Genomic DNA, 19,799 nt, shown 5'->3' with positions numbered 1-19,799 from the left:
TAGCCAGAGGGCCTTCTCGGTAGTGACGCCCGCCCTGTGGACGCTTGGGTTGCGAATGTGATCCGTGCAGGATGCACGTTCGCAACCCGCAGCATTCGCAACCAGCGTCTGTGGGTTGTGATTTGACGCTTCTGCGCATGCGGTACTTCCAGGTTCTGCGCAGAGTGCAACCTGAAAGGATGTAACCCGCGGTGGACGTAACATGAGGTATGACTGTATCTGACTTTTAGACTTTTAAAAGACATCTGTTTTTAAATTAGGTGTTAAGCCATGTGGTTCCTTTAATCCAATGGCATCTTATCTCATAGGCCAAGCAGGTCTGCTCTACTTCTCCCCTCAGTATTGTAACAACAGGGGAGGGGTGGCAGGAAACTTTGAGGTAAACTTGAGGGCTGAGATAATCACATCTACAGTGGTACCTCAGATTAAGAACTTAATTCGTTCTGGAGGTCCGTTCTTAACCTAAAACTGTTCTTAACCTGAGGTACTACTTTAGCTAATGGGGCCTCCCGCTGCTGCCACGCGATTTCTGTTCTCATCCTGAAGCAAAGTTCTTAACCCGAGGTACTACTTCTGGGTTAGCGGAATCTGTAACCCGAAGTGTAACCAAAGGTACCACTTTATTCTGCTGACAGATCATGACTGAAGAGAAGATAGGGAACGAAAAAGAAAAAGGTGATGGTATGCCTCTCAATGCCAGTTGTAGGGGAGGGGAGAGACTTTGCTGCTCGTCTTCATATTTCTGATCAACTGTGATGAGGGAGAGATCTTCAAATGGAGTCTGTTCTTCGTCTTCCATGTTAAGGGAGAGCACTTCAAAACGGTTGTGTAGTTCTAAGCACTCAAAGTGATCCCTGGGCCTTCTACTTCTATGAGTCACATTCCTCCGTACATCTGGCTCCTGTGTTGGGGAACTGACCTCCTCCTCAGGGGTGTCCCCTGTCTCCTCCTTGGTGCAGACAGTGTGCTCTGCTGCATCCAAGAAAAGCTCCAGCTCATTAATTCTCTGGAGCGTAGATACACGGGCCTAAAATTGCTGGACCTTGTCTTCTAGTAGGGCAACCAACTTGCACTATTACTTCCCTTGATTGGGACACTATACGTCTGTTGATACAGCCTAGAATAGCATTAGCTTTTTTTGCTGCTGCATCACACTGTTGACTTAGCTCATGTTAAGCTTGTGGTCTACTAAGACCCCTAGTTCCTTTTCACATGTCTCCCATCTCATATTTGTGCAGGGAGCATTCACGCAACACACTTAAACACTGCAGCCGACACACTAACGTGTCGTGACACAGTTTGGAAAGCTCTGGTCTTTGGCTTCACTGCATACAAGACTTTTTTAGGACATGTGCACTGCTGTTCATAACATAGAAAATTATCGGCCTACAAAGCCATGGCCAAGCACTGCATTGTGTGGCAGACCACAAAACTTCAGGATGATACTTTGTGACTTCTTTCCCCCCACACCTCAGACACTATTGTTGACATACACACAAAAGTGTGTTTGGTTCTGTTGAACTGTGGAGCTGAACATTTCAAAAATAAACTAGGGTATCCTGCCAAGGGTTATCACAACATAAAAATAGGCATTTTTAAACATTTGAGAAAGCTCAGCATAAGAACAAGTATATTGGATACAAAATAAAAAAATTCCTTCAGTAGCACCTTAAAGACCAACTAAGTTTTTATTTTGGTATGAGCTTTCGTGTGCATGCAAGAAAGTAGCCATGGAAAATAAAGAGTTGAGAAGAATACAGAATACAAAGGAAGACAACAAAGAGGAATGGAAGAAAAAGTGTGAGGAGTTGGAAGATCAATTAGCTTTAATAGAGATGAAACAGAATGCGTTGACTCTTCGCCTGAGAGGCGTCCCGGAATCACAGAATGAACAGATTGAAGAGAAGGTGGTGAGGGAGTTGGCGGGTTGGTTAAAGGTGAAAGAGGAAGAATTGTGGATGGACGTGGATAAGGTGTATAGAGTTAAAATAGATAAGAAAAAGAACATGTTGGGAGATTGCATGCTCTTCCTTAATTCGCATTTGTTAAAGGATAAAATTCTGCAGAAAAAGAAGAAAGAGGAATTGGTGATAGAGGGGAGAACAGTGGCAATATATAAGGAAATTCCCAAAAGATTTAGAATGAAAAGGCAGAATTACAAAGAATTGACTGATGTCCTGAGAAAGAAAGGTATTTGGTATACTTGGGAGTACCCACAGGGCCTGTCCTTCTTTTATAAAGAAAGAAGAAAAGTAATCAAATCAGTTGAGGAGGGTGAAAGATTTGGAAGGAGGCTTAGGAAGGAGATAACAGGGGAGGAGGAGGAAGACAACAATCAAGAAGAGAAATAAACAGAAAGGCAGGGAGGAAAAGAGACTGAAAAGGTTGTGTGGATGACAAAAAGTAACTGTTCAAAGATTTTCTTTTTCTCTTTTCCCTCCCCCTTCACTTCTCACTTCACTCTTCTCTTTCTATATCTAGGTGGTAGGACCTTTTCTCTGTTTTGCTCTAAAAAATTTCCATTATAGAAGCCAGCACCTCTGGAGAGAGGGGGTTGGATAAATAAATATTGCAAAGGCGGCAAGTTTAGCCCTCTTGTTCCCTAGCTATTTCTAAGAATTAAGTGTATTTTTATTGATCGGATATTACGTTATTAAAGAATGAATTTAAATATTGTTTCATGGAATGTGAATGGCTTGAATAATAAGGTAAAGAGAAACAAGATAGAACACATTCTAAAGAAAGGAGCGTGGGACGTAATCTGCCTCCAAGAAACTCATGTTTCAAAAAAACATGAAAGAATTTTGAGAAATAAAAGACTGGGAGAAGATTACGTTTCACTGGATAAAAGAAAGAAAAGGGGCGTAGTAACATACGTTAAAAAAAGTATTAAGGCTGAAAAGCTATTCCAAGATGGAGAAGGCCGAGTAGTGGGTGTAAGGCTGGAAATACCAGGAGGTAATGTGACCATAGTAAACATCTATGCCCCGAACGGGTGTAAGGTAAAATTTTTCCAAAAGTTAGGAGAGCAAATGGGAGAAAGCATTGAAAGAGAAGAAGTAATCTTAGTAGGAGATTTTAATGGGGTGGTAGATGCAAGCAAGGATAGAACAGAAAAAGGAAGAAGAAATAAAGGAGAACTGCCAAAAACATTTAAATATCTGGTCGAAAATTTTGAATTAAAAGACAGTTGGAGGATACAAAATGATAAAGAGAAGAAATTTACATATTACTCAGGCCCAAACAAATCAGCAGGAAGGATAGATATGATCTGGCTCTCAGTGAAATTATTAACGAAAGTGTCAAAATGTGAAATATTAACAAAATCTATAACAGACCATAATCCAGTGATGATTAGATTAAGAGACAAAGAGAGGAAATTAGGGAGGTGGAGATTAGATGAGAATATATTAAATGATGAGATTTTTACAGGGAAAGTTAAGAGATTATTGGAAGAATTTTTTAAAATAAATAGTACAGGAGGAATGGAGATAACGACAATCTGGGAGGCCAGTAAAGCTTATATTAGAGGCATTTACATCCAACAGAAAAGTAAAATTAATAAAGAAAGAAGAGAAAAAATAGGTAAAATAGAAGAGGAGATAAAAGGAAAAGAAAAGGAATTGGCTAAAAATCCTAAAGATAAAAAAATAGTATTACAAATCAAGATATTACAGAATGAATTGTCGATGTTGGTAGGGAATGAAATTGAGAAAAAAATAAAGTGGGCAAAGCAAAGGACATTCGAAATGGGAGGGAAAGTAGGAAAATTATTAGCGTGGAAGTTAAGAAAGGAACAAAACAAGAGGACAATTACGGCAGTGAAAGAAGGGGAAAGGTATTGGACAAAGATAGAGGATATACACAATTGTTTCAATAATTACTATAGAAAATTATATAAGAAAGAAGAAATAAATAAAAAGAAACTAGAGCAATATTTTAAAAGAAGGAATATGGAGCAAATAAAAGAAGAAGAAAGAACAATGCTAAATAAACCAATAACAGATCAGGAGATAATGGAAGCAATTGGGAAATTAAAACAAGGAAAATCCCCGGGGACGGATGGGCTGTCGGCACAATATTACAAGATATTTAAAAGTGAATTAAAAGAAATATATAAAAAAATAGTGAACGAAATTTTGGAGAAAGGGACCTTCCCTAAATCTTGGCAGCAAGCATTTATTACATTAATTCCAAAGGGAGAGGAGAAAGATGAAAATGTAGGAAATTTTAGGCCGATTTCATTACTAAATTTAGATTATAAAATATTTGCATCTATTTTGGCAGAACGTCTTAAAAAAATATTAAACAGATTGATTGGTAAAGAACAACAAGGGTTTCTGCCTAAGAGAAAAATGGCAAACAATATGAGGGTCATATTAAATGCGATAGAATACCTAGATTGGCACCCAAGCCAAAAAGCGGCGTTCATCTTTTTGGACGCCGAAAAGGCTTTTGACAACCTAGCTTGGGTGTTTATGGAAAGGGTACTGAAGAAAATCGGCATAGAGGGGAATTTTTTAAACGGGATTAGAACAATTTACAATGAACAATCGGCGAAATTAATAATTAATGGGGAGATACTGGAAGATCTAAAAATAAGTAAAGGGACCCGACAAGGATGTCCACTATCGCCTCTACTTTTTGTATTGGCGATAGAGTGCCTCATTAAAGACATAAAAGAAGACGAGAATATAAAGGGCTTAACAGTTAAAAATAGTATATTTAAAATCAGAGCGTTCGCTGATGACATTGTAATTATATTGGAAGACCCGACAAATTCAACCCCGTTCTTGGAGGAAAAATTGGAAAAATATGGAGAAATTGCAGGACTAAAAATCAATAAAGGAAAGACAAAAATAATTACCAAAAATATGAAAGGAAAAGAATTAGAGGATGCAAAAAAGATATTTAAATGGGAGATAGTAGAAAAAGTAAAGTATTTAGGAATAAATTTAACATCTAATAATGTAAATTTATATGAGGAAAATTATGGGAAGGTCTGGAGACAAGTTAAAAAAGATTTAGAAAAATGGGGGAATCTAAATTTATCAATGTCAGGAAGAATAGCCTCCATACAAATGGCAGTTTTACCTAAATTTCTCTTCCTTTTTCAAATGTTACCCATAATTGGAAAAATTGAAATTTTTGAACAATGGAGAAAGGAACTAAGCAAATTTATTTGGGGAAATAAAAAACCGAGGATTCAGTACCGGCTGCTAACAGATGTTAAAGAAAGAGGAGGTTGGGGAGTGCCAGATCTCAAAATCTATTATGCAGCAGCAAATCTGTGTTGGATAAAGGAATGGATTGTACAGGAGGATAAAGATATATTGGAGCTAGAAGGTTTTAGGAATGTGTGGAGCTGGCACACCTACCTGGTGAAGGAGAGAGGGAGAAGCTATAAAGAGTTTACTGATCACATTATAAAAAGGTCACTATTAAGAGTATGGGAGGAGAATAAGAAAATCTTAGAGCCAAAAACACCCTGGTGGGCCTCTCCATTCGAGATGACAGCCATAAATAGAGGGAAAAAAGAGGGGAATTGGAAAACATATCAAGAAATAGTTAGGAGAGAAGGTGGGGATTATTTACTGAAACCATATGAAGAGGTAAAAAAGGAATGTGCAAGGTGGCTCCATTACAACCAGGTCCAGAGTCTCTTCCAATGTCACAAGAAATTGGGATTTCAAGAGGGAAAATCAAAACTACAGGAATTATTAATCGAAAATGGGGATAAACAAATTACTAAATTATACAAATTCTTGTTAGAATGGAATTTAAAGGATGAGGTAGTAAAAAATGTAATGGTGAAATGGGCACAAGATATTGGCAGAACTATATATTGTACACAATGGGAAAGACTCTGGAATGGAAGTATGAGATTTACAGCTTGCACGGCAATAAAGGAGAATATGCAAAAAATGTTTTACAGATGGCACCTGACTCCGGAAAAACTACATAAAATATACAAGACTGGATCCAACAAATGTTGGAAATGCAAAGAAAAGATAGGCACATTTATGCATTGCTGGTGGCATTGCAGAAAAATACAAGAATTTTGGAACAGGATTTACGAGAAATTAAAAAATATTTTAAAATTAACATTTGGAAAAAAGCCGGAACTATTCCTGTTAAGCATACTACCAGAAAATATCCCTAAAGAGAAGAGGAATGTAATATTATATGCGGTAGCGGCAGCAAGGATAGTAATAGCACAAAAATGGAAAGGGGAGGAGGTGCCTTCGATTCAGGATTGGTTAATTAAAGTGATAGAATATATGAATTTGGACAAAATGACAGCGGCCGTAAGGAATGTAGCAAAACAGAGAGTACAAAAGGAATGGAAACCAGTAGAGGATCACCTGAAGAAAGAGGGTTTGAATTGTGAACTAGTAGTTTGTCTAATTTAATTTAAGGATTGCTTAAAGAGAAAATAACAGAAGCGATGGGAGAAGAGTTACCCACAAAGGGTGGGAAAACAAAAAAGAGGAAAACAGGGAAAATAAAAAATGGTAAGAAACGGTATATCAGCAATCGGAAGATTTTTATTTTTACTCTTTTATTCTTTTTTTTTTTTAAATATATATGTATATATACATATATGTTTTTTTCCCCCTCCCTCTTATTTTCCTTTTTTATTACTTTCTTTTTCGCCTTTTTTTCTCTTTTCTTTTTTTTTCTTTTAGGGTTTTGGTGTATAGCTTTGTATATATTATTTGTAGTTATATTGGTGTTCGCTTTCTTTGTGTTGATTTGGTCGATTTTGTAGTTTGTATGTGTGTAACTTTTTTAAAAAGAATAAGAAATAAAGTTCTTTTAAAAAAAACAAAAACAAAAACAAAAACAAAAACGACTTAGCTCATGTTAAGCTTGTGGTCTACTAAGACCCCTAGTTCCTTTTCACATGTCTCCCATCTCATATTTGTGCAGGGAGCATTCGCGCAACACACTTAAACACTGCAGCCGACACACTAACGTGTCGTGACACAGTTTGGAAAGCTCTGGTCTTTGGCTTCACTGCATACAAGACTTTTTTAGGACATGTGCACTGCTGTTCATAACATAGAAAATTATCGGCCTACAAAGCCATGGCCAAGCACTGCATTGTGTGGCAGACCACAAAACTTCAGGATGATACTTTGTGACTTCTTTCCCCCCACACCTCAGACACTATTGTTGACATACACACAAAAGTGTGTTTGGTTCTGTTGAACTGTGGAGCTGAACATTTCAAAAATAAACTAGGGTATCCTGCCAAGGGTTATCACAACATAAAAATAGGCATTTTTAAACATTTGAGAAAGCTCAGCATAAGAACAAGTATATTGGATACAAAATAAAAAAATTCCTTCAGTAGCACCTTAAAGACCAACTAAGTTTTTATTTTGGTATGAGCTTTCGTGTGCATGCACACTTCTTCAGATAAGTGTATATTGGATACACTTTACTTTTGTCAGAGGAACATTTTAAATCGTTGTGTAGGACTGAAGAGGTAGATAAAATGAAGGAATTTATTACATATGAACTGAGCTTAAAGCTAAACTTATGCCACAGAAGGTTGTGAGGAACAGTGAGGTAGCAGCTAGTTCTATTGTCACTCAGTTTGAAGACAAGATTCCAGATTTGGATGGTAAGAAAAACAGTGTTAGATTTGAGAGAGTCTGCATAAACTGCAATAAAGTCATCATTCCCCCCCCATCAGAAACGTTAGCATAAAGCAGGGATGTCCAACAGGTCAATCACGATCTACTGTGGAACCTCGGTTTATGAACACCTCGGTTTATGAATTTTCGGTTTATGAACGCCGCGGACCCATCTGGAACGGATTAATTCACTTTCCATTACTTTTAATGGGAAAGTTCGCTTCAGTTTATGAACGCTTCAGTTTATGAACAGACTTCCGGAACCAATTACACCCATGTTTCAGTTTATGAACGCTTCAGTTTAAGTACTTCGCGGACCCGTCTGGAACGGATTAATCCACTTTCCATTACTTTCAATGGAAAAGTTCGCTTCAGTTTATGAACGGTTACTCCGCAGACCGTCTGGAATGGATTAATCCACTTTCCATTACTTTCAATGGGGAAGTTCGCTTCAGTTTATGAACGCTTCAGTTTATGAACAGACTTCCGGAACCAATTGTGTTCATAAACCGAGGTACCACTGTACTGTGATCCCCGCGAGGTTTTGGTAGATCGAGTTCCATCTCTGGCTCCCTTTCCTTAGCGTCGGTAAAACTGACTCCTGCCCTGCCCCTTCACCCTGCCCTCCATTGTTGCATGATCTCTGGAAGGGAAGATGAAGCTTTCTCTGTGCTGCTGTTTTCATCCATAGAGATCTTTTTGTGAGTGTCTTCACCCCTTTGTCCCTTGCCTTTAAACCCTCCCCCCCCCCAAAAGGAAGTTCCCCCTCAAAAAGATTTTTTAACCCCTAAAAAACGGGGCTTTTCTATTCCCCCAAAAAGCTCAACAACTTTAAGCTGAACCCCCGCAAAAACGGCGGTAGATCACTGCCAGTTTTTAATTCTGAAAGTAGATTGCAGTCACTTGAGAGTTGGCTACCCTGACATAAAGGAAATGGAAGAGAAAATCAGTTTGTGACGGGGACAGGAAGGTTGCATTCTTCTAAAAAATAGTTTCAGCATTAAATGGTGATGCACTGGATGTATGCAGATACTATGCAGAAAACTTGAAAAATGTTTTACTAGGTGGATATGTTTTTGAGTGGGATGAATTTCGAAGAAGTTCCAAGCAATTAAGCAGTCTGAACTTGTTTGATTTTTTTTTAAAATAGAGCTAATCAAACCATTTCAGACTGTTACTTGCTTAAAAACTAAAATTAGGAAACTGCTTTCTATTTGGGAGAGGCGTACAAGGGAAACATTCTTTCTATAACTTTCCAAAATAATTTAGACAGAGCCATATTTGAGTGAGAATGTGTTCATTTTGGTCACTGGTGGCTACAAAGTACAATTTGGCAGCAGCTTGGTGAACAGGCAGAAGGTTTACTCTACTTTGCCTTATTTAAGGATAGATAATTCACTATATGCAGAGATAAGTATTCACAGTGATCTAGTGTTACATGTTAAACAGGTTAATGAATGTAATAATCTTAAAAATAATTGACCTTTCTGAATAGGATATGTATCTACACACAAAAGATCCTGCAGGTGATAATATCAAATTGTATCAGATGTCAACTACTGGTGATTCTCTACTCAGTTCCAGGGGGGGGGGGGAGGAACTTTAGAAGCAAAGTGGTTTCAGGACTTATTTCCCTTTGGTTCAAGAGGTATGCATGACATCAGGTCTGAGGAAATAGGAGGAAAAAGCTTCAGTGTCAGGATTCTGCAGAAACCACAAACCCTTTTCCATATCTTTTGAGAGAATGAGCTCAGTGCTTGGTCCTCCTGCATCACTTATGTGTGTAAATCTTGTAGGCAGGTTTTGAGGAATTACCGTAGGAAAAAAAAATCTAATCTAATCCAGACCCTGTGATTGAGGCAGATTTGGAAAGTGTGGGACAGTTCTTTCCAGGCACGACCCACTTTTAAAGGTCCTTGTCCAAGGACCCTTGCTTCCCCCCCCCCTGCTCCAGACCTTTCTCCACGAAAACCCGCTCTTTAAAGCTCAGTCAGAGCAAATGGCAATCCATGGAAAACCTGAATTGATGTTTGTTCTGATTGAGCACAAAAGAGTTGGTTTTTGTGGGGAAAGCTCTGGGCAGAACGCCCACAAATTATCAGAAACAAAGCTTTTAAGTACAGACCTGTGCCTGGGGCAAAAGTGAAGCATTGAGGGGGGATTTGAACCCTGGTCTCCCAGGTTCTAGTCCAGTGCTCTAACCACTGCACCAAAGTGGATTGAAAATCTGAGGGAATTCAATTCTTCTCTCTGTCTATCAGACAAAATAGGGAAACAGTTTTGAATTTCAAGTAAGAATGAAAAAAGCTAGCACAAATGGATCAGATACTATTGACATTATCCAATGAAACATGAGTGACATATATTATCCCTCAGGTTCTCCTGTTCTGGAGAATTGGTGCTTAATTGCTCTGTGGTATGACTACCACTCAGGTTTCAGGATGAAAAAGGCTAACTTCTATGCAAACCAATCCTTTATTGCTAATAGTCATAAATGAGATTTGCATGGTTTACAGTACCATGCATATGATTGCAAGAAATTGTAAATAAAGTTTACGGTGCTCTGTTTGAGCGGAAAGAAGTTGCTGGGTTTGGCGAGAAAATAAAAGACAAAATAAACTCAGAGCAGAGATTGAAGTGAAGTGTGAGGAAAGCAAGATACTTTTTTCTCAATAAATCAAGTTTATTTTGCTGTGTGCTTATGGCAGCTTTGAAGAAATGTAGCCAACTCCATCAAGTGATGTTAAGTAATGGAGGGCATAAATGAAAAAGCAGTAATAGATGCTGTAGATAGTTCTAATGTCACACAAGAAAATATGTAAATTGAAACATGATGTTTCAGTTAACTGTAGTTTTAGAGGCTGTTCTGAAATGCTCATGTTATGCTCAGGAGAAATCTACATATGAAAGAGGATTAGTTTATGGTCCTATGGGATATATTGTGGGTTTGAAATATGGCATATCCTAAAAGCAGGTGAAACAGATAATAGTCAAATTTGATAGGGCTTCTGAACAAGAAAGTTGCTCCATAACTGAGGTTGAGTTTCCATTAATAAGGGAGACACATGTTGTGAAGAAACAGTTTCCTCCCGTAACATTATATGGTTTTCCATTCATAAGTCTCAGGGACTTTCTTTTAACCGAGAAAGACTTTTCAAGGCAAGTGTGGGTTGTGTGCTTTATCTAGGCTATGGAAGTTAACTGGTCTACATCTACTGGCATGTGATCCTTTAAAAATATCCTGTGGCACAACATGCATAGATGATGAATACAATAGACCTGCAAAGTTGATTCCTACATCATCTGCTTCTAGAAAGGCCACCAAACAAGGGACAGACTGTTTTGCCCTCTGTAAGTCAAATAGGAAACTGGGCCAGAACCCTAAAATGTGATGTTGAAGCCACAGAGTGTGGGGTGGAACTTCCATGGGATTTCTATAATGACCCTGGAATATTCAGAATTATTTGGGCCCAAGATACCTTAAAGACTACTTTATCCTTTATATCCCTGCCCAATCACCAGGGCCCCGGGGGGGGGGGAGTCACAGTTAGTGGTCCCCCATAGCTCGTATCCCCCAGGAAGTTTATGGAAGTTTATAGTTTTATGGAACTTCCTTCCAGTTGAGGGCAGGCTGGTCCCCTCTCTATTGAACTTCGCTGCCTACAGAAGGCTTTTTTATACCAAGCAGGCATTTTAAGTGAAGTTTGATTTTATAGTTTTAACTGATTTTTATTTTTTTGTATTGTATCTTTGTAAACAACTTAGAGACTATTATAGTTAGGTGGTGTTTAAATAAACAAATTAGCAGTAATTTCAAAATAAGCAATAACATTTAACATTTTTGTTGAATTTTGTCATTCACCTCAGTTACTACTATTACTACTGGTGCTTGCGTACTTTAGTCAGCTATATTGCTTCAGTTGCCTGGGGAAGGGGGAAAATAGTATTTTTTAGTTATGCTGAATAAGGCATTGTGAATGTCTGAATGGAACAGCACTAACTTGGTATTTTAAAGCACGCACACATTGTTCATGGGTTTTGATTTGCTATTTTTCATTATGTGGTGTTTGCTCTTGTATACCTGCAAACATTGTGGTTTTCTTTGTTTACTCAGATGAGTGGTACTGGATCTAGTCCAATGTCGACTCCATCAGGCAGCGGAAGAGGGACTGGGAAATCAACAAACTTTACTCCTGAACTGCAAAGTATGATGTAAGTATCCCTTTTGTTTCCATATCTTATTACATTCACAATTCCACATTACTAGGAAGCAGAATTAATAGAGGGCAGGGCAGATTTGTCTCATATATGCTTATTAATTAATTTTGCAAAGTTTGGAAATGGTTTTTAAGATTTATTAAGTAACTTAGCAGGTACTCTTGTTGTTGGATTTGAAAACACATGTAGCTAAAATAAGCTTACATATAGGAAATATAGGGTGTGCTATATATTTTTCACTGTATATTGTAGGGTGTTTGATCCTAGGATTGGTAGGAATATTTTCTGTTCGTTAAATTACTTTTCTTTCTTTTAAAAAGTGTATTATATTTTACAGTTGCTTTTTCATGATGCACAGCGGTATGTTGCAATGAAATAATGCTGTTTGTGACAGAATTAACATGTGGACCATTTGGAACTGATTAGTCTTTGCTCTTGACAACAAGAATAATTTCTTACAAAGAACAGGAATTTACTGTAAAATGACATAGTGATGCAGTTCTAATTTGTGACAAGACTGGAACACTGTTGTTGTTTTATCTCGGAATACCTAGATTTTCATAAAGTCATTGGCTTCATATTTTTTAAATTCCATAATTGGGAGGATTCCATACTTAAAGCTTGATTAGTTGCCTTCTACAATGGGCCAGGCTACAAATCTTGAGTTTTTGGAAGGCAACCTATTAATCAGGGAGGCTGACCTGCCAGCACATGCCATATTTTCTTTTGTATAAATCCAAGATGTATTGGTCTGCAGAAAGTAGAGAGAACTCAAGCTAATGAGTTCTTTCTCTATGGATCATTATTTCTGATTTATCAAGGAGTTAAAAGAGAATTTATCAAGGAGTTAAAAGAGAATGTTCAGCATAAGACTTAAGATTTTACTCTTCTCTCAGAACTGCAGATGGAGAGCAGGACAGGTTCATTTTTGTTTTGCCTTTGTTTAGTTTTATTCTGAATGTACCCCCCTAACTCTTTAGTGATAGTAATTGGCCATGCACCTACATAATTTGCTGCTCTTGGGAGTGATGTACACCAGTTATGGGGTTTGATTTTGTATAGCAATGTGGTAATATGCTTAAAGAATTTTTACACCCATCTGCTGGAAAAGAATTGTGTACACTTTTAAAGCTGGGACAAATGTCTTCTTGTCACTCTAAAGAACAGCATCTGTCTTCAAATAAGCAGACAATAATTATAACCATTCAAAGCCTATTCTTTTTCAGTAAAACGTTCGGTTATGTCAGAATTACTCATGTAAATATACAGTTTGGACCACTTGGACTGCTAATGTTTGTTAGCCTCAGAACTGAATTAGGTTTGAAAGTGGTGTTGTTATAAATAGATATAATGCCAACTGACACATTGTCATATTTAGGGGCTGAGATATCACCCAAATGCGTCTGGGCGTGACTGAGTCTGTAGTTATTCAACACACACCTTTTTTTGGTATAGATAGCCATTTTGGATTTACTTTTGGAAGGAAGAACAGGGTGCAATGTTCTGGCTGCTTTTAGCTTTCTGCCTTTTTAGTGCTAGAAGGCAGAAGATGGTGAATTTAAACCACTGCTGCTGGTATCAAGCTTTGGAAAAATAGGTTGCTGCAATAGCTTGGTTTCTGTGGGGGCAAAGGCCAGTGGTATTGCCCAGAATAGTGAATGGGTGATTTCTCCCTCCCTGACTAATTAGAAGCCTTTAGAAGTGACGTGTAATTCGCTCTTGTCCAGTGGATCTTCTTTTTTGGCTGGTGGGATTGTATTGCCATCCATATCTTTATTCCTGGTTACATATTTCTTAGTCTTGAGAGGTTAAGGTTTCCTATCCCAGTAGACAGAAATTATACCAACCTTGAACACCTGGCACGTACAGATATTTCTATTTGATGCAACTGTGGGTTTACATCACCACCCTGTGTGCAGTGGCAATACCCATGCAGTACTGAAGCAGTTGTGGAATTTTTTCCAAAAATCACACGAAAGAGGATCCTCTTTGTGCATTAGAATGCTTGCACACTGGCTTATTCTTGGCAGTTTGCTATAGGGCGTATCTGCATGGCAATTTCTAAAATACTAAAGCAGAGGGTTTCAAAGTGCATCAAAAGCATGCCATGTATAGTAGCAGCACAGAGAAAAGCTCATAATGGGGTTCAATAAGTTAGAAGTTCCAGGTTTAAAAAAACTTTGTGTGACTGACCTGAATGTCAAGTACTGTGATCCAAACACCCATTGCCCCAGGTATTCAGTAGCCTGCCCAAAATATCCAATTGGATATATATAATAAGCATAGTAGCACTTAATCAGTGCCATGTTGGGAAAAATATGCCAGCAAAATATGTCAATGGGAAACTCTACGATTCACTCATAAAGTTTCTGTGACTAAGTGAGGCTCTGGTGCCTTGCTAGGAAATTATACAATTATGTTTAATTTCAAATACATTTTTTTATCTTAGGTTTCCTTTCCCTTGTCAATTCTTGGACTTTTAAAAGTTTGTTTCCTTAAAAGTGTTTATCTAAATTGAATAATTCATATTTTGATATTCAGACTGGGAGGAAATATAACAGAACATTACTTGGGCTTGGAAATCAAAGGAAGGACTTGAGTCTAGTGAGCTATTGTAGGCCAACCTGATTATTTGGGCAAGTAGCAGAGAAGCTTTTATTTTTATATAATTGCTGACTTCCTGATTAAGCACTTTCTTAACTCCCCTCCCCGCCAATATACAGTTCCTGTCAATGCAGAAGTTATTATTGGCTATGTAAGTGAAGACCTAGACACCTTCATACTGTTTTGGACCTAGTGCCGTTTCTACTTTTAAAAGAAATCCAAACAAGTAGACTTTGATTCTGAGATACATTTCACCAACTCTTCTGTTGACTTCACTGGAGCTGGTGGAATTCTTCCAGTAGGTTTATTTGTGTGCATTTTTCTTGAAAAAAAATATTATTAGCAAAAAAATAATTACATGTCAGGAATAGACTGTGGACATAAATATTAAAATTGTTTCCTTTGGCTTCTGCTCTATAATAGGTTGCCACAAGAGCTTATCTAGAATCCTTCAGGAACTTAAAAACAACAACCCACCATGTAATTTACAGGCTACTTCTAAAATGCATTTATTTGAGGTATATTGATTTCACTGAAACCTTCCTCCATCTTTGCATCATTAGGAAGTGTCACAGTGGCCGGAGTGGACTACTTCAGAGTAACGACGCTACGCAGCTCTGCATTTTATTCTTTTATTGGTGCTGCGTATTTACAGTGCTCAAGTCATTGCTATTTACACGGAGCGATGTTGTCAGTCGGTTTCAGAACCTCCTAATGGCTTTTGGCGCGTCTTTCTCCAGCACAAAAGCTTTGGCAGACCCATCCTCTTGCCCCTCCTCTTCCTGCGTAATTCTGGAGTTGGGGGGATGGGTCTTCCCCCCTTACTTGCCCCTTCCTGTCCCACCTGGGACCCTGGCTCCTCTACCTTGCCTGAGCCTCGGACACGACTTCCTGCTTCCCCACTGGAATCGGAACTCTCCCTGCTTTCCCCTTTGCTCGGGGACGGGCTTGAACTCAGGAGGGGAGGGACTTCGCGATATCCCCTGTCCCTCACATCCACCCCCCTCCCAAGCTCTCCTTCACCCCTCCCCAGGCCCCCCCCATGTGTCGGTGACGACTGGAAGCCTAAAAACTCGGTGCTCTCCGAGCCCGTTGGTGTGAACACCTCCCCCCAGTCCTGCGAGCCCCCCCCTTCCGCCTGGGAGGACGGGAATCCCAAAAAGTCCGTGGCGTCAGAGCTGGTGGGGGTAAAAATGTTTTGCCAATCTGCTCCTTCCTCTGACTGGGTGGATCTTGGCGACACCCATACCTCATCCTCTGGTTCCTCAAACTCCGCTTCCCAGCGCCATGGTGAGCTGTTCTCCCGTGCCTCCTCCTCCTCCCCCTCCCTTTCCATGTGCCAGGGCTTGGGTCTGTGGGGAAAGAGGGCGTGAAATTCTTCCACCAAGAATTCCTCCTGTATCTGAGTGGCGGGAACCCATTCATTCTGGGACGGTGGAGCATCCTCCCATGCCATGAGGTACTCCAGGCCCCCCACCCCCCACCTTGAATCCAGGATGGCCGTGGCCTCATTGAGTTGCTCCCTGCTTTCCCTCTCCCCCCCTCCCTCGGGGGTTTGTTCGCTGTCTCTGAGCCTGCTGCTTTCCCTGTACGGCGACAGCAGCGATCTATGAAACACTGGATGCACCCTCATGTCCTCTGGCAGTGCCAGCCTGTATGCCACCGGGTTGACCTGTTGCGTGACCGTGAAGGGGCCCAGCCATTTGGGTGCCAGCTTTTTGCACCTCCCTCTGGTGGGAAGGCCCTCCGAGGACAACCACACCTTGTCCCCCACCCTGATGACCTCCCCTTGTCGCCTGTGGCGATCTGCCCCCTTTTTGTACGCTTCCTTGGCCCTCTCCAAGTGTTCTCTGAGCTGCTGGTGCACCGTCTCCAGTTCCTCTGCCCAATCCTCAGCCTGTGGGCCCTCCTCCTCCTCCTCCCTCTCCCTCTCTGGGAAAGATCTGAGGTCGCGCCCGTAATTGGCCTTAAAGGGCGACACCCCTGTGGAGACGTGCACTGCATTGTTGTAGGCAAATTCTGCTAGTGGCAAGCGATCCACCCAGTCCGTTTGCCGCTGGCTGACGTAGCATCTCAGGTACTGCTGCAGAATGGCGTTGACCCTCTCCGCTTGTCCGTTGGTCTGCGGGTGTCTAGCCGTCGACAAGCTGACCTCCACCTGCAGGAGGTTCATGAGCCGCCGCCAGAACCTGGAAACAAATTGGCGGCCACGATCCGAAATAACCCTTAAAGGTAATCCATGCAGTCTGAAAATGTGATCAACAAACAGTTTGGCTGTCTCTTCTGCCGAGACTGCCCTGGCACACGGTATAAAGTGACACATTTTGGACATGAGGTCCACCACCACCAACACTGCAGTCTTACCCCTGGACGAAGGCAGATCTGTGATGAAGTCCATGGACACCACTTCCCACGGCCTGTGTGGTGTGGCTAAGGGCTCCAGCAACCCTGGTGGCGCTGCTCTGACCACCTTCGCCCGCTGGCAGGTGGTACAGCCCCTTACATAGTCTCGAACATCTTCCCTCACCCCTGGCCACCAGAAGTGTCTCATGACTAGGTGAGTGGTCTTGTCCCTTCCAAAATGCCCCGCTGTAGGGTTGTCGTGCATCTGCTTGAGGACCGTACGTCGAAGCTGGGTGGTGGGTAGGTACAGCGCACCCTTGTAGAAAAGCAGCCCTCTGCGTTCTGCAAAGTCTTTTGCCTGCTCCCTCCCCCCTCTCAGTTCTCTGAAGATGCGGTTGGCAAATTCATCCGCTGCCGTCAGTGCTGTGAGTTCTGCCTCGCTCACCACTGCTGCTCCGCAGGACCATGCCGACGGGGGGAAAATGTGCCTTGGGGCTGGTGGCGCCTCCTCCTCCATGTACTCTGGCTTGCGGGAGAGGGCATCCGCCCTGACATTCTGCTCTCCTGGGATGTAGTGTATGGAGAAGTTGAAGTTCGAGAAGAACTCCGCCCACCGTATCTGCCGCTGGTTGAGCACCCTGGCAGTTCTCCAGAACTCCAGGTTCTTGTGGTCTGTGCACACCTGGATGGGGTGCTTGGCGCCCACCAGGAAGTGTCTCCAGTGCTGGAACGCCGCGTGGATCGCAAGAAGTTCCCGATCAAAAACTGTGTAGTTTCGCTCGGGCTGGGTCAACTTCCTGGAGAAGAAGGCACAGGGTCTCCACTCTCTGTTGGCGTCCAGTTGCAACAAAATGGCGCCCACAGCCTTATCAGAAGCATCTGTTTCAATGCGTAGGGGCGCGTCCTGAACCACGTGGAACAGGTTCTGGTCTGAGGCGAACACCCTCTTGAGGCTTTCGAACGCTGCTTGCGCCTCTGGTGTCCACCTGAACTTCTGCTTGCCTCTCAGGCAGTCAGTGATGGGAGCCGTAACTCGAGAGAAGTTCTTGATGAACTTCCTGTAGAAGTTGGCAAAGCCTAGTAGGCGTTGGGCATCTTTGCGCGTCCTGGGGCTGTGCCAGTCCAGGATGGTCTGCACCTTGTCCTTGTCCATTGCCAGCCCCTTGTCTGACAGCTTGTAGCCCAGGAAGTCCACCTCCTTGGTGTGAAACTTGCACTTCTCCAGCTTCACATACAGGTGGTTCTCCTTCAGGCGCTGTAACACCTCCCTGACGTCCTTCACGTGCTGCACTGGGTCGTTGGAGTAAATAAGGATGTCATCCAGAAAGACCAAGCATTTCCTGAAGAGTAGGGACCCCAGGACGTGGTGCATGAAGGCCTGGAAGCATGCTGAGCCCCCTTGCAACCCGAAGGGCATCACCAGATATTCAAAAGAGCCCAGAGGCGTGAACATCGTGGTTTTCCACTCATCGCCTTCCCGGATCCTGATCAAGTTGTACGCCCCCCTCAGGTCTAGCTTGGTGAAAATCTTGCCTCTGCGTGCCGCTGTCAGGAGATCATCCACTCTGGGCATGGGGAAAGCCACTGGCTCTGTCACCGAATTCAGCCGTCTAAAATCCACCACAAGACGGCGCTGTTGCGTGTCTTTCTTGTCCACCCAGAAGACCGGGCTGCCCCCTGCTGCCTTGCTTTCTCTGATGAACCCCCGCTTGAGGTTCTTGTCGATAAAAGCGCGCAGATCCTCCAGTTCCTGGTCTGACATGGCGTACAGCTTGGCTGGGGGTATAGTTGCCCCAGGCACCAGGTTGATCTGGCAGTCAAAAGGCCTGTGTGGGGGCAGGTGGTCGGACTCCGCTTCACTGAAGACCTCCTGCAGGTCCCAGTATGGTTTGGGTATCGCCTCACCCCCTTTGACGTGCATGGTGGCCACCGTGGCTATCGGAGGCCCCTCCCCTGGTTGGTGCTGCATGCAATGTTCCAGGCAAAAGTCCGATCCAAAAGTGATGCATCTCTGATGCCAACTTATGGAGGGGTCGTGGCGCGCCAGCCAGCTCATGCCCAAAACGATTGGGGGGTCTGAGATGGTGGTGACGTTGAATGCCAGTGTCTCTGAGTGCCTTCCAACCGTCATTCTCATGGGGGGGGTTTGATGAGTGATGGCCCCTCCCAGCAGCTCTCTGCCGTCAATGGTTGCCACGTGCAGAGGAAAATCCAGCTGCAGAAGCTGGATCTGGTGCTCTTCTGCAAAGTTTCTCGAGAAGAAGTTGGCTGAGGCACCACTGTCAATTAGGGCGAGGACCGTCAATGGATAGCCATTTGGGAGCGTGAGCGTCACTTCTAGAACCACTCCTGCTCTGGGAGGGGTGGGCTGGCTCTGCTCCTCTCTGTGCGGGTGGGTGGGCTGGGGCTGTTGTCTGCTGACTGTGCCTGGCTGCCGCCCCTTGTCTCCTGCAGCCAGGCTTTCCCGTTTCCCTGCTGTGGTGCTGCGTCAGTGGGGGAGGGCACAACCGTTCCCGCCTTTCCTTGCCACTCCCTGCGATGTGGGCAGTCTCTGACGAGATGCTGGGGGGAGTTGCAGAGAAAGCAATTCCCACCCCTTCCCTCCTTGCGTCTTGGCGCCGCTGGGGTTTGAAAAGCCCGCGCGCGCGCGCTATCAATCTGCATGGGTTCCTGGTCCTGACTGGCCCCAGGCGTGGCTTGAAAGGGTTGTTGAGGGAGTGGCTTCTCCTGCGACCGTGGGAACCAAGCCCGCTTTGCGCGCGTTGCTTGCTTGTCGCTCCATCTGGATTCCTGCCTCACCCCCACCGCCAGAGCCGCTTTGCTCAGTTGATCCATATTACTGGGCTTTGGACCTCTCGAGAGCTCATCCTTCACCTCCTCATGCAACCCCAAGTAAAACGCCGCTTGCATTGGGGCAGACTCCAGATCCCACCCCAATCTGTGCACCAGCATGGTGAATTTCGCCCAATACGCGCGAACTGTCATATT

The 19,799-nt window shown here is 42.6% G+C and overlaps 1 protein-coding gene across 4 annotated transcripts in view; it reads left to right on the top strand.

Annotated features, from left to right (window-relative positions):
- The window catches only part of SUPT3H (SPT3 homolog, SAGA and STAGA complex component), a 267,603-nt gene that overhangs the window by 22,855 nt on the left and 224,949 nt on the right, over positions 1-19,799 (top strand). For all 4 annotated transcript variants that reach the window (XM_035110313.2, XM_060272337.1, XM_035110311.2 and 1 more), the window contains exon 2: positions 11,761-11,858. In XM_035110313.2, coding sequence (XP_034966204.2) covers positions 11,761-11,858 — 98 coding nt within the window. The remainder of the gene's footprint in view (positions 1-11,760; positions 11,859-19,799) is intronic.

Source organism: Zootoca vivipara, chromosome 3 (genome assembly GCF_963506605.1).
Source record: "Zootoca vivipara chromosome 3, rZooViv1.1, whole genome shotgun sequence".
Taxonomy (NCBI): domain Eukaryota; kingdom Metazoa; phylum Chordata; class Lepidosauria; order Squamata; family Lacertidae; genus Zootoca; species Zootoca vivipara.
Note: the sequence above shows the minus strand (reverse complement) of the source record. Positions and strands in the feature narration are given on the sequence as shown.